Below are 14684 nucleotides of genomic sequence, written 5' to 3'. Positions count from 1 at the left end.
AGCTTAGCAATTTGTGATAAAAGAATTATTGATTCCACAGATCAAATAATTGGAATTATTCATGAAAATTTGGCAAATGTAAATGTTAAATTTAATACCCATATTGGATATGCTATCCCCTTATCAACAAAAAATTTTGATAGATCCATAAGCTTAGCCTATAAATTTCATAGACAAAATTTAATGGAACAAAACGACGAACCCTTTTCAATTACATATGCAATAAACTATGCTTTAACCAATAGTCATCATAGTATAGAATTTAAAAATAAAGAAGGAATTTATATTGATGATTTATTCCAGAAGGTTGTTAAAACTGAAACGCCAAGGCGCAAACCTATTGAAAAACCAGTTTTATTATTAAGGGAACCATCAAGAAAATCGTGTTCCTCTAGTTTTCGAATAAGAGAATCTAAAATTAATAGTCCTTTAAGCTTATCCCATTTAAAAGACGATGAAAAAGATTCTGAAATAAGAGATTTGACAAAAAAGATTGAAACACTAAATGAAACCTTAAAAAACAAGCTATGACAATAAATAAAGAAGAAATATATGTGTCTTATCAAAATAAAAAACAAGAACTCTTTGAAAGAAAAAATCATTTGAAGCATTTAAAGTTTTCCGAAATAGCTCAAAGAGCTTTCGAAGCTTTAGTATTATCTTATAATAATTTGAAAAAAGAGGTCGAAGAATTAGAAAAAATAATAGAATCTTTAGAAAATAGCAATGAAGCTATGGCAGAAGATGCAAAAATTTTAATATGAAAGATTTTCAAAAAAGACTTATTTCTTTAAAAACAATCAAAAGAAATATGAAAACAAGGATACTAGCTATTGCTATAAAAATAAGAAATTTGGGAACTGAATCATCAGATTTAGAAGCAGAAATCAAAAAGGTAAATAGGAAGATAATTAGAACAAGAAAGTTAATACAACATTTTAAAACTAAAAAATCAGTCAAAAGGCTAAAAGAAAATATTAAGAATAAACAAATTTATCGTGCTCGTAGATTGCACTATCTCCATATACAGAATATGATTGCATTACAAGCTTTTGAATCAAGAATACATGTTCAAAATATTCAAGTAATGCAACCTCTACAGGTTGAACCCCTAGAACAAGTACAAATTGAATCTGAACAAGAACTACAAGTTCCTTTATCACCTTTACAAAATACTATAATCTAGGAAGCATATAAAATGCCTGGTTTAGCAAATCAAACATTACAAGATTTAAAAAATGATTTAGATTTTCAGAAGAGTCAAAAAAGATATTATGAGGTAAGATTACAGAACAGTAACATTTACACAAGAAATAGAGAAGAGGTAGAGCAATTCTGTAAAAATTGTATAGAATGTATATCAAAAGAAATAGAAAAATTGTTAAAAGAAATAGAAGATTTTAATAGTGCAAACCCAACCCAAGAAAAATATTTTAAAAATTTGTATTAAGAAAAATTTTGAATAAAATATTTTAAAAATTTGTATTAAGAAAAATTTTGGTATCAGAGCCAAAGTAACGATCAAAAGGGCAACACTCTCTATTAGCAACACTTTTAAAATGACACACTTTTCGCAAAAAGACAAAAAATCTGTAAAATCTGTACCAAAATACATCTTTACCACAGATGGACCCAATTATCCTAAAGCTGAATTATGGCTTATGAGAGACATGGCAAAGTTCAAATCAAACAATGCATGGGTTCAACCAAAAGACATTTCACATGTTTGGGCATGTCTATCTTCTTTATTATGTTTTCTTTTTGTATTTCTCTCAAGGGAATAATAACTATTTATAATTTTTGTGATGTTTTGGTTGAATCAATTAAACGTTTGAAGAAGAATGTTATTAACTTAATCGATGATGTTACATGACCAAGTCATTTTGATAATTAAATTCAAGTGTTTAACTAAATTGTTCCAATAACTTATTAGCACAATAAAAATTAGTTCAAAAATAAAGATGAGACGCATAAAGGAAAAAAAAAAAGAAAAAAATTGACTAGACTTAATTATAAAAATAACTTGGTTACCTAATATTTTTCTAATTTAATATGTATCCTTATTTCTTGAACCTATATTTTATCCGATAGAAGTAAAAACAGATATTTGGTTATGTATTTTTATAGTAAAAATTGCATTTTACACATGCTATTTAAATATTCATTAAGAAGTTAATTTGATGACAATATTAAGAAAATTATATTGTATCAAAATTAAAATGATCTTTTTTAAAATAATTAAGCACTAGAAAATTAAATTACTATTTGTTGATTTTCGTATTGCATGTGAATTGAGAAAAAGATGGCTTAAATAAGATTTTAATCCTTATAAAATACTGATAGTTTGATTTTGAGTTTTATTAATTCATTTTTTCGGTTTTGGACAAGCAAACTTTGAAAGGTTTTTATTTTAATATTTGATGTTAGTTTGCTCCATTAAGTACTGACGAGTCAGATTAAATATTAACTTAGTAAGCTGAAATGTTGATGTTGTTAGATATATCGCACCAACACTTAAAGAGAATAAAGTCTTGAAAATAATTAAAATAGGGATTATTTAAATTTTATTTTACCAAAATAAAAAAGACTATAGAAATCAGAAATTATTTAAGCCGAAAAATTTTAATAAATCATTAATGTTATGATAATTTACATTTATTCGAAGGCCACCATTCATAAAAAGACGGAAAAATTTTTTCTAAAATGATTTATTTACCAAAGTTAAAATACGTGCACTAAAAAGTATGAATTAATAAACATATAAATTATGTATAAAATTAAATCAAAAAATAAATTAAAAGATTTAAAAAAAATAATTAAATTATCCAAACTAATAGGCTAAAAATAATGATTCTAACTAATATTAATTCAAACACATTGAATTTCTCAAATCAATACAAAATATTTTTTCTAAAATTTCAATTTCACAATAAATTTTATTCAAGAATTTAAAAATGAAATAAAATTGTTAGATTAAAAATAGAAAAATTAATAAAAATTGGTAGATTAAAATATAAATATTAAAAATTAGAGAAAAGAAAAAAATTATTAAAAGAATTATAAAAATTATAAATAAAAATTCAACACTTAAAAATGATTAAATTTACAAAATAATAAAAATATTAAAATGATAATAAAATAGAAGTAAAAAAATAATATTATAAAATTTATAAAAATAAAATAAAATAGTTTTTTAATAAAATTTTTGTTAAAAATTTAAATTTTAAACTAAGTTAAAAGTTAGTATCAAAGCCAACGTAACCATTTTAAAAATATAATAACACTTTTTAATAAAGATAATATTTTTAATTTGTTACGTATAAAAAGATTCGATCCAATGTATGATAATTTAGTATTTGTTTGAGTGTTATTAAATTGATAAAAAATATATTTTTTAATGTAATAAGAATTTTTATTTTATTATTTAGTATGTTTAACAATTTTTTAGTAATAAAAGTAAGAATACTAGAAAATTAAAAAAAATATTTTTCACATAATAAATAAACAAAAAAGTACTTTTATATTATTGCATACTAACATAATTGATAGATAAAAAGATCTTTTTATAATGAGATATCCAAACATAAAATTATTTTTACTTTTTAAAAAAATAATTCAAAAAAATATTTTTTTAAAAACTTATCCAAACAAATTCTTATTCAATAGACAATTATTTAAAGATGTTTTAATCATCTTTGACTAAGGTTGTTTGTTTCGATGTTTGAAAAAGAAAAAATATGTTCAACCTTTTGAAGGCTTTAATTTTTGGTTTGACTATTTTTGTTCGTTATGACTAAGGTTGGAAGTGAGTCGAGCTGAGTCGAGTTAGACCAAACTCAAGCTCGACTCACAAAAATTGAGCTTAGCTCACGGCTCGACACATTAACAATCGAGTCTATTTCTTAAGCTCAAGTTCGACTCACCGAAAGCTTATGAGCTGGCTCAAATAATAGAAACATAAGTACATAATCTACAATTCTATATCAATAAATTATAACTTATATATTTTAAAAAAATTTAAAAAGATCAATTTTATATATTGTTTATCTATCAATAAATTATAAATTTTTTATTTATATCCTATATCAAAATTATATATAAAAAATAAATATAAAATTTTAAATAATTAAGATCATTAATATATATAATTATATATTACTATTTCATATGTATATATATAATATTAAAAGTATAGATTAAATGCATATAGGATATATATATATATATAATTGAGTTAGCTCACGAGCTAATGAACTGAGTTTATCCAAACTGACTCATTTAATTTATGAGCTCAATTCCATGCTCAAATTTGGCCCACCAGCTCACGAGCTTAACTTATCGAGCTATTAACGAGTCGAGTTCGAATTGGCTCATAAGCTGCTTGACTCACTTTCAGCTCTAATTATGACTGCATAAGTAATTTTGTAGTTAAAACCACATTCACAGAAAGCAACTTTTTTTAACTTCTGCATTTTACTAACTGGCGCTATTGATTTTAAATATTTATTTTCTTTTTACCAAGCATATTCTTTATACATGTTATTATTTTATTTATGAAATTCTTATTATTTTTCTTTATATGAGCTCTTTTTGTTTAATATTTAATATTTTTATTTTTTGTTAATTTTTTGTTCGACATTATACACTTTTATAATTATAGTTTTTGTATATTATATTTATTATTATTTTTTTAAAATATAATTTATTGATCTCATTAAATAAAGTAAATTAAAAAAATTAATCATAAATAATAATAATAAATTATATTGTACTAAAAAATAATATTAAAAAAATATTATATAAAAAATATACCAAAAAAGATATAAAAAAATTAAACATGCATAAAAAAATAATATTATAATTTAATGTCATGTTTTTTTTTAGTAATTGTCTATCTAAAAGTAATTTTAATTAATATTATCTAAACAATATTTATTTTATCAAAATCAATTTTGGTATAGAATTATCAAAAATCATATTAATACAAACTCACTTTTACCCAAAATCAATTTTATAAAATCACCTTTATTTAAATTTCATTCTAATTTAATAAACGTCAATCTAAATACACACTAAGGTAGCGTTTGTTTTCAGAGACAAGACACAGAGACTTGAACAACAAATATTTAAAACGTGTTTGGAGACAGAGACATAAATACAGGACACATTGTTTTCAGGATACTATTTTATATTTTTGGACACAGATTTTTTATCAAAATCTTTTTTTTCTTTCTATCCATAGATATTTTTTACTATTCTACTATTATCTCTTCTTATTTTTTCCTAATTTTAGTTTCTTCTCTACATCGTAGTTCTTCTTTTTTTGTATTCTTTTGTTCAGATACTCTCTTTTTTTGGTAAAATTTTTTATTTGACTGGATAATTAATTTATTCATTTTTATAGTTCATTCTCTTCTTTATAGCATACTGTATTAATAGAGACTTAATTCACTTTTCTACTTTATGTTACTTTATTTATTCTTAATTTTGTTCTTTAATACCATTTTTATCTTATTGGTTCATAGACCAATTCTTCTTGTAATTTTTTATATTCCTACATTCTCTTAAAATCTTGATGTAAAAAATTTAGAATCACATAGCTATTTTAGTCATCTTGATATTATATTAGTGTCTTATCTATCGTATCCAAACATAATACACAAAAAATAATTTTTAATGTCTACATTCTATTATCTCTATTTTAGTGTCATGTTCTGTCTTGTCTCCAAAAACAAACATAACCTAAATATCTTTATTCGAACTTTTAAGATATATTTAGTTTGTATTTTTATTTTCTATTTTTATTTTCAATATTTTCTGTCTTTTAGATTTTAGATTTTGTAAACAAAAAATAAAAAAAATAAAATATTATTATTTTTAATATTTTCACTTTTTCTTTTACAAAATCTAAAAAACATAAAATACTAAAAATAAAAATAAGAAATAAAAACACAAACCAAACCACCTAATTATCCATTTTGCTACTTTTTCTCATGGTTAATCATTAATAAATAAATAATAATTAATAAGAAAGAATCGGATGCGGCGTCGTTTCATGGGGTCATAACGTGGCAACGGCGCTCGCCGCAAGAATAAAAGGATAGGAAGGTTCTCCTTTCGTCAACAGTTACACACTTACACTCACTCTGTGGCTTACCTTAGCTATTCATCTTCATCCTCTTCTCTTCCCGTCTTCCGTTCGGTTCCGGTTTCTTCGATAGACAGTTCCGATGGCCAAGGACCCCGTTCGCGTTCTGGTCACCGGTGCTGCAGGTACGTTCCCTCTTTCACTATCATAGTCCACTCTCTCATATCCATGTCATTTTCTTCCATATATCTTTTTGGTAGTATTTTCCCGATTATAAATTCTGGTTTCGAGTCAAAACTTTGCATTTGTTTTGTCTGTAGTTTGATTTGAGTTAGATCTGACCCGATCCTATTAAGTTCAAACAATTCGTTTGGATTTTTGGTGTATAATTGTTGGTTACCTGTTTGAATTGTGTATTTCTTGGGATTGGATCTGTTTTGAACTGGATTGTGATTTTATGCTGCATTAGGTGCTGATAGTTCATCTTGTAGTTTTGGGATCATTTACTTGTTAATTCTCGGACATTCAGTTTAGTAAGGATCTTCTTGTACAAATTTGTTATCTTTATTTAGGTTCCTTATAGATTTGTTTGTAATAAATGTATATAAATTCCGGATCATTTTGAACGTCTTATTTTGAACGAGGTGTTTTTGTCCTCTTTATTTTTAGTTAGGCCATTTCAAGATGGAGTATTCGTTTTTTTCCTTTTCAGTATATATAACATTATTAGCTGTACTCTGAAACTGCTACGCTAGTCTTCATCAATTTGGTTTTCATTTGCAGAGTTCTTATTTCTGTGGTTCTGGGAAAGAATATTTTGTGCCACTTTCAGGATCTGTTGAAAACCCCTTTCAAGCCTAAATATCATGGTTTTCTGTTGCATTTTTCTAGTGTGGTTTCTATCATGATAATTGGATTTTATAGTGAGATGATTCATTGCTTGACACCCACTTGGGCGTAACCTGGAATCTGGATGCATAATAAGTTTGCTCTTATTTGCTTTCAAGTTGAGAATATGTATCTAAACTATCTGATGCAAAAGTCTTGTATTTTGCTTTACTGATAAAATGCTTTGCCAACTTTAGGGCAAATTGGGTATGCCCTTGTCCCTATGATTGCTAGGGGAGTAATGCTGGGCCCTGACCAGCCTGTAATCCTCCACATGCTTGATATTCCCCCTGCAGCCGAGTCACTGAATGGCGTTAAGATGGAGTTGGTTGATGCTGCATTTCCCCTTCTTAAAGGTTTGAGTTTCAGTCCAGTTACATGTTACATGAACTTGATCATTTTGGACATTGGTTTCTTTTGGTTGTGTACATCATCTATGATGTAATGAGATATTATGAAATCATTTGTTTCAGGTGTGGTTGCTACAACTGATGTGGTTGAGGCATGCACTGGGGTTAACATTGCTGTCATGGTTGGTGGTTTCCCAAGAAAAGAAGGTATGGAGAGGAAAGATGTGATGTCCAAAAATGTCTCAATCTATAAGTCCCAGGCTTCTGCTCTTGAAAAGCATGCTGCTGCAAACTGCAAGGTAACCTTCTGAAACAGAATCTTTCGATTACACAAAAGAATCATCAATTTGTGTTATCTCCTAGTTTTTCATATATTGGAGATGCCTGTTCTGTTCTGCCTAATGATTGAATGCTAATTTTGTCATGAGATGTCGCGTATACAACCAATATACCATAAGGATTTATGCTGGTTCTATTATATGTTCAGATTAAGATTTTGGGGTTGGAATTCTTTTAATATTGAGGTGAATTCATGTACAAAGATGAACGTTTTTACTTAAATTAGCTTGATTGTGTTATTTAAAGCATTACACCTGATCAAATGTGTAATTCAATTTGTCTCTTGAAAGTTGAAATCCTTGTGATCACATGGTGTTGAAAAATATCTTTGCTTTTTTTAATTGAAATAAGATATGTTCTACTTAGTTTTGATATGATATGTTTCAGTTTTATATGTTTCTTGGAACATTTATAAGCTTTAATTCTCTGGATTATCATGCAGGTTCTTGTTGTTGCTAACCCGGCAAACACCAATGCTTTGATCTTGAAGGAATTTGCTCCATCCATTCCTGAGAAAAATATTTCTTGTTTGACTAGACTGGATCATAACAGGGCCTTGGGTCAAATTTCTGAAAGACTGAATGTTCAAGTTTCGGATGTGAAAAATGTTATTATCTGGGGTAACCACTCATCAACTCAGTACCCAGATGTCAACCATGCAACTGTTAGAACCCCAGCTGGGGAAAAGGCTGTCCGGGAGCTTGTTGCTGATGATGCCTGGTATGTTGACTAAACTACAAAAACCAACTTATCACTTTTCAACGTTTTTTCTTTCTTTCTTTTTCTTCAAAATAAACTTATTGAGCATTCCATTATCTAGGTTGAATGGGGAATTCATAACTACTGTCCAACAACGTGGTGCTGCAATCATTAAAGCTAGAAAGCTCTCAAGTGCACTATCTGCTGCCAGTGCTGCATGTGACCACATTAGAGACTGGGTTCTCGGAACTCCTGAGGTTGGTCGGATTAGTCCTGATCTTCTTTTAGGTTCTATATGAAGTTCCCAGCTCAGTTTTCTCGATTTTTTGTCTCTTCTGGTTCAGGGTACCTGGGTGTCAATGGGAGTTTATTCTGATGGATCTTACAATGTGCCTGCTGGACTGATCTATTCATTCCCTGTTTACTGTCAAAATGGAGAATGGAAAATTGTTCAAGGTAAGAGCTTGGTTAATTGTTTTGAAGAAATTGAATGAGGCACGTTTGATCTTTATAGTATTTTTTTCCCTCCACATTCCTATATTTTAAATGTTCAATTGTTATTTTCTACTGAACGCAGGACTTTCAATTGATGAGTTCTCAAGGAAGAAACTGGATTTGACAGCAGAAGAGCTCTCTGAGGAGAAGGCTTTGGCATACTCATGCCTCTCTTAGACTGCTGCTTGTTTTCTTTGCCTGACAACTGCGGTTTCCCTTGTTTACCTATAGAATTAGGCTCAATTTTTGAATAATGCCTTTCCAAGATCCAGAGGAACTTTTGATGGAGTCTCCATTTTTCTGGAAATTACTTGTGTATTGAAGTGTCTATTCCCTAGATTATTTGAGCTTAATGTTTTATAACTCATGGCCATGTTGGAAGCTTATGTTACCAATCCGGGTCTTTATTTTCGTTTTTTGGTGTCAATGCCAGTGCAAGTCATTTTTCTATTTCCATCATGTACGCGGTGGAAACATTGTCTTAGTTGTACCTTTTTGCGCGAGTAAGCCATTACAATTTACAAAGGTTCAAAAACTCGGAGTTTGTTGTTTCATAAATCCTAATGAGGGCTTGAAAGTTCAAGTTCTTTATTCGGTTGGACGCAACGTACAATTTGGTAGTACGTTACCACATTAGGTTCAAGAATCAAGATGGGTTTTATTTTATTTTATTTTTATATTAATTATTTTGTCTTTGGCCATATCTAACCTTTTGTACGAGTCACACTTGTGTTACCGACTTACCGTACTTGGAGATTCCACAACGGTTACCAGATCTCAAATTATTTTAATACGCTTCCTTTTATCACTGTTTTGAATTGAGTGTTGGGTTGGTAGGGGCAAGCGAGAGGTTTTTTAATTTAAATGAATATTAAAAAATTTTATTTTTCAAATATGTGTAAATTTAAAGCGTTGTCAAAATGGGTGTAATTTATTATTTAAATTAAATAAATATAAAAATTACTGACATAAATAAAATAAAAAATAATTATTTCAATGCATAATATATCACATTTTAGGTATTCAGACGTATCCAAGATACATCCATCATACGTGTTCAGTGGGAAAACGGGTGTTGAGCACCCAAGACAGCACCCAAGATGCGTGTAAATTTTGAATATGATTTCAGTATCCACCCATCATACGTGTTAAGTGGGAAAACGGGTGCTGAGCACCCAACACAGCACCCAAGATGCGTGTAAATTTTGAATATGATTTCAGATACGTTCAAACACGTAATGCGGGTCTCAGCACCCAAAATGTCTTCACATTTCACAATTCAATCTTTTTCTTTCTCCTCTTTCTTTACCCTTTGATGACATGTCATCATGTCATATTTTTCTATGTTTTTTCATACAAGAAATTGATGATTTGTACTTGAATAATGAATGCTTTTGTACTTAAATGATACATTTTCTTGATCTTTTAATTTTATAAATCTTGTAGGAAATAAGAAGAAAAAGAAGCAAAGAAGCACAAAATAAGCTAAAAAGGAGAAAAAAAGAGCTTTGGAGAACACTTTGAAGTTGGAGCACACTTTGGAGCCTTATGCCACGCTTTTAAAAGCATGGCCCATGACCAAATTAAAGGAAAAATTGCAATCAGCACACAAAGCTCCGCTCATGCCAAGAGCGGAGCATCATCCTGATGCATTTTCAACTTGGAAGCAAAATTTTGGCTAAGTTAAAATCTGGGCGCTCACAGCATGACCATGCCTCCTTCAAAGGGCTATAACTTGAGCTACAGATGTTCGATTGATGTGCTTCCAGTTGCGTTGGAAAGATGACATTCAGAGCTTTCCAACGATGTATGGCAATTCATATTTGGCATGAAATTGAGGCACGAGTGAAATGCATCTTTAAGGGCCAAAAACAAGCAAAAATAGACCAAAGTGCAACCACCAAGATTCGAAGAGGGAGCCTCACTCCAAGGCAAAGAGGCGCTTTTAATAGCGCTCACTTGGAGAGCACAGCGCTCTCTTGGAAAGCATTGTCGTGCTCTCTTCATAAAAATTCAAGGAAAATCTTTTCTCCAAATGCTTTCACCAAGGCTTGAACTTGGGACCTCCCCTTGGAAGCCAATGCTCAGCTCACAAGGTGAGCAAAGCGCTACTCATGAGTGCACACAAGCATGCTTGACACGGTCCAGGGAAGGAAGGCGCGCATCATGACACGGACAAGGCGCGCACAAGACATGCTCACAAGGCACCAATGCTCAGCTCCCCTTGTGAGCAGAGCATTCCCCTGGTGCTTCTCCCAGCCAAGGCACGCTACAAGGGATCTCCAACATAAGCTCCAATGCTTTGCTCCCCACTTGAGCTGAGCATCCTCCTGGGAGCAATTTTCACATGGGCCAAAAATTCAATAAAAATCCAATTTAATTCAATTCTTTTCCAAATTGAATCAAGGCCAACCAAACCCATTTCTCCTCAAATCCAATACAAGCAAAGCCCACATCATCACTCAAAGGCACAAGAACAAGCTAGAATTAGGATTTTCATTTAATTTGTTTTTCATTTCAATTTCATTTTGTAAAAAGCCTATATAAGGCACCATTTTCATCTTTGTTGGGGGAGTTGGCTTTAATAGAGAGCATTGGTAGGCTAGCTCCAATAGGGAGTTTTGCACTCTTTAGTTTTCATTTGGCTCTCTCTTTTAGTTTTCATTTTCGTTTTGGATCTTGGGTGGAGAATTGAAGAACTTCTGTTTCAATTCCACCTTGAGATCTCTTGTTAATCTTTCTGCATAATTCAAATTCTGTTTACTGCCTTCACTTTCTTTTCTTCTGCAATTTACTTTTATATTTTCATTTTGCAATTGTTCTTGTTGGATCAAGGAAGGATTTGAGATCTAGACTTGTTTTCTAGTCTCTTTCACTTCTGAGATCTTCAACATCCTTTTAATTGCTGCACATTAAGCATCAGTTTTTCTGTTTTCATTCTTCAAGCATTTTTGCTTTTCTGTTTAAGATCTATTGCAATTCAATTCATCTTTAGTTCTTCTGTTTGTTGCAATCTGCTTCTGCTTGTTTAAATTCTGCAATTCTAGCTCCAAATCCCTTTTATAATTCAAGCAATTTATACTTCTTGCACTTTAAGATTCAGTCATTTACATTTCTTGCAATCTAAGTTTCTCTAATTTACATTTCTTGCAATTTAAGTTTAAGCTATTTTACTTTCTTGTTCTTTAAGTTACTTGTAATTTTACTTTCTGCATCTTTTAAATTCCTTGCAATTTACTTTCTGTTGGCTACATTTAACACAATTCACTCAATGTTAGCTTGACTAAACTAATCACCCACTAAAGTTGCTTGATCCATCAATCCCCGTGGGATCGACCTCACTCTAAGTGAGTTTTACTACTTGATACGACCCAGTACACTTGCCGGTTAGATTTGCGTGTTGGAAATTCGTTTTCCGCAGAAACACCATCAAGTTTTTGGCGCCGTTACCGGGGATTGATTTAGATCAACAATGATTAAGTGGGTGAGAAGTCTAGATCAAGCATTTTCTTTATTTTTGTTTCCTATTTTAAATTGAAACCAAGGTGTTTGAGTTTTTGCCTCACTAAAAAATTCTCATCTCTGATACGAGTAATTTTAATTTTCCTTGGTGTTGTGTTTTCCAAAACTCAAATGGAGTACAACTCATCTTATGATCAAACAAATTTTATGGGATATCACCCACCATCACCAATCTCTAATGGTGGCTGGGAATATCACCAAGAAAATACAAATTCTAAGCACTCCAATCCATGGAGATTTGCTTCACAGACACAAGATGAGCAAGAAAACCATCTGGGATATTTTCTTCCACCACAAAATGATGCTAGTCATGATTCTAATGGTGGCTGGGAAGGAAATTCTAATGCTCCATATGATATTCATCCAAAGATATCATCACTTGACCATGCTTCAACAGAAAGCCTCTATCAAAACTCACCACCCACACAAACTTCCATGAACCAAAGCCTCTCAAAGCTTTAGACCATGTTTGAAAAATATGAGAGGGAGGCACAGATATCCTGGAATAAGCAAGAGAATTCATTCAAAAATATAGATGTGATGGTAAACCAAATGTTAAGTGCAAGGGAGAAAGTGGAAGAGCAAGATGAGGAGGCTACTGCATCAAGTGAACTTCCAATGAATAATGAGGTGGTTGAAAATGAAACTGCACTTGAGGTGACAAAGGAACATGAACATTCACAACCCTCACAAACTTCCCTTGAATCTGTGATCAAAAAATATGAAGAGGAGATGAAGAAATCTTGGGAAGAACAACAAACCTCCTCCATAAAAGAACTATTAAGTCAAATGTTGAGTGCAAAGAAAGGAGTGGAGGAACAAAAAAGTGAGGAAGTCATTCAAGAGAATTCACACCCAAGTGAAGTGGAGAAGTGCACAGAGGAAGAGCTCACGAAACCACCATTGCAAGAAGCTCTTAATGAAGAAATCACTCCAACAATCACACAACCACCAAGTCTTGAATCCAAAGAAGTGAAGGCAACTAGCAAGAGCACCAATTCTGTCCCTAAGCCAGCAAGCAAGATCAATCAAGCCATTTGCAAAAGGAAGCTTGCTGAGGAAAGGCCAAGACAAGGGACAGTAGCTGAATCTTCTCCTCCCTTGAGGCCATTCCTCTTAACAAACTGGAAGAAGAGGAAGAAAGTGAACAACACGTCAACCGTAGGTATAATTTCTCTTCTCTGCTTTGTTTTCGTTCTTTGTTTTGTTTAAATTCAAATAAATTGACATATGATTGCATTCTAAGTTTGGTGTTGCTATGCAACAAAATTTGGTTCCAATTCTTACAAGATACTTGCATAGATTCCAAGTGAAAGTGTCACACTAAGTTTGGTGTGCCACTTATCTTTTATGCAATGTATTGTGCACACCTCCTTATATATGCAATAAAAAATATCTCTGTCTCTTGTGCCTTGATTTTTATCTTTAATTTTGCTTGCTTAAAACACATGTGCTACTAACATTTCATTGTATAAGACATTCATGATCCATCTTAGCCCCATAGCCATTGTTTTGATTGTTGCTTGAGGATGAGCAAGCATTCTGAGTTTGGCAAGGAAAAGGGAAGAATAAGAGGAAAATGACAACAATAGAGAAGATGGACTACAAGGTTGTAAAGTTCCTTTTCCTCTCCTTTGTTTCCAGCACTTTATTTTGGATGATTGTCTTTATATTCACTGTATGCATGTGTGGTATGAATAAGCATAGCTTGAATATTGATTTGTAACATGTTGCCATGCATTATGACTACCAACTTGAGTTTTGTAAAGCTTAAAGCAGTAAAGTATCATGATCATAAACAAACAAGGAATTAAAGAAGATTTTAGCATGTGCATACAAGTATTGGAAAGCTAGTATGATTAATTGTTGCTCAATTGCATTGGATTTTATTTAATTGAAGTTTTCATCTAGGACATTTTGTGAAATCTTTTGAAAATCATGAAAACCTTGAAGAAGCAAATACAATTAGAGCAAGAAAAGAAAAAGGGAAAGAATGAGAAAGCTGAAGGCTCTGAGTACCAATGGCAATTTATTTGTTAAGTACTTGTGGTGTTTATGTATCAAGCCAAATGCTTGAAAACAAAACACTTAGAAGTCAAGGCTAGGCTCAAGTGCAAAAGCACTCCCTCAAAGCTCAAGGTTCTGAGCATCAATGATTAGAGAGTCAAGAAAAGAAAAGAAAAATGAACTTAATGAAGTCCTCTAATTAAAATGCTTGTGGTGCTTATGTATCAAGTGGTAATACTTGAAAACAAAGTATTTAGAATCGTAGCTTTGTTATTAACTCATGGGGGCAAAGCACC

General features: G+C 31.0%; 1 protein-coding gene across 1 annotated transcript; it reads left to right on the top strand.

Annotated features, from left to right (window-relative positions):
- The first annotated feature begins 6068 nt into the window (after nt 1-6068).
- LOC130948782 (malate dehydrogenase, cytoplasmic) lies at nt 6069-9542 on the top strand. Its single transcript, XM_057877648.1, has 7 exons — nt 6069-6273; nt 7174-7332; nt 7450-7625; nt 8108-8385; nt 8486-8621; nt 8709-8820; nt 8942-9542. Exons 1-7 carry the CDS (start codon nt 6231-6233, stop codon nt 9034-9036), a joined length of 999 nt encoding a protein of 332 aa, XP_057733631.1. The 5' UTR covers nt 6069-6230; the 3' UTR covers nt 9037-9542.
- Nucleotides 9543-14684: the final 5142 nt, after the last annotated feature.

Source organism: Arachis stenosperma, chromosome 9, assembly GCF_014773155.1.
Source record: "Arachis stenosperma cultivar V10309 chromosome 9, arast.V10309.gnm1.PFL2, whole genome shotgun sequence".
NCBI classification, from domain to species: Eukaryota; Viridiplantae; Streptophyta; class Magnoliopsida; order Fabales; family Fabaceae; genus Arachis; species Arachis stenosperma.
Note: the sequence above shows the minus strand (reverse complement) of the source record. Positions and strands in the feature narration are given on the sequence as shown.

What these genes read in the sequence shown, in the direction of transcription:
- LOC130948782 (XM_057877648.1), top strand. Translation starts at nt 6,231, where the DNA reads ATGGCCAAGGACCCCGTTCGCGTTCTGGTCACCGGTGCTGCAG. An exon ending in TGCATTTCCCCTTCTTAAAG is followed by an intron (nt 7,333 to 7,449) that starts GTTTGAGTTTCA and finishes CATTTGTTTCAG; the next exon opens with GTGTGGTTGCTACAACTGAT. An exon ending in ATGCTGCTGCAAACTGCAAG is followed by an intron (nt 7,626 to 8,107) that starts GTAACCTTCTGA and finishes ATTATCATGCAG; the next exon opens with GTTCTTGTTGTTGCTAACCC.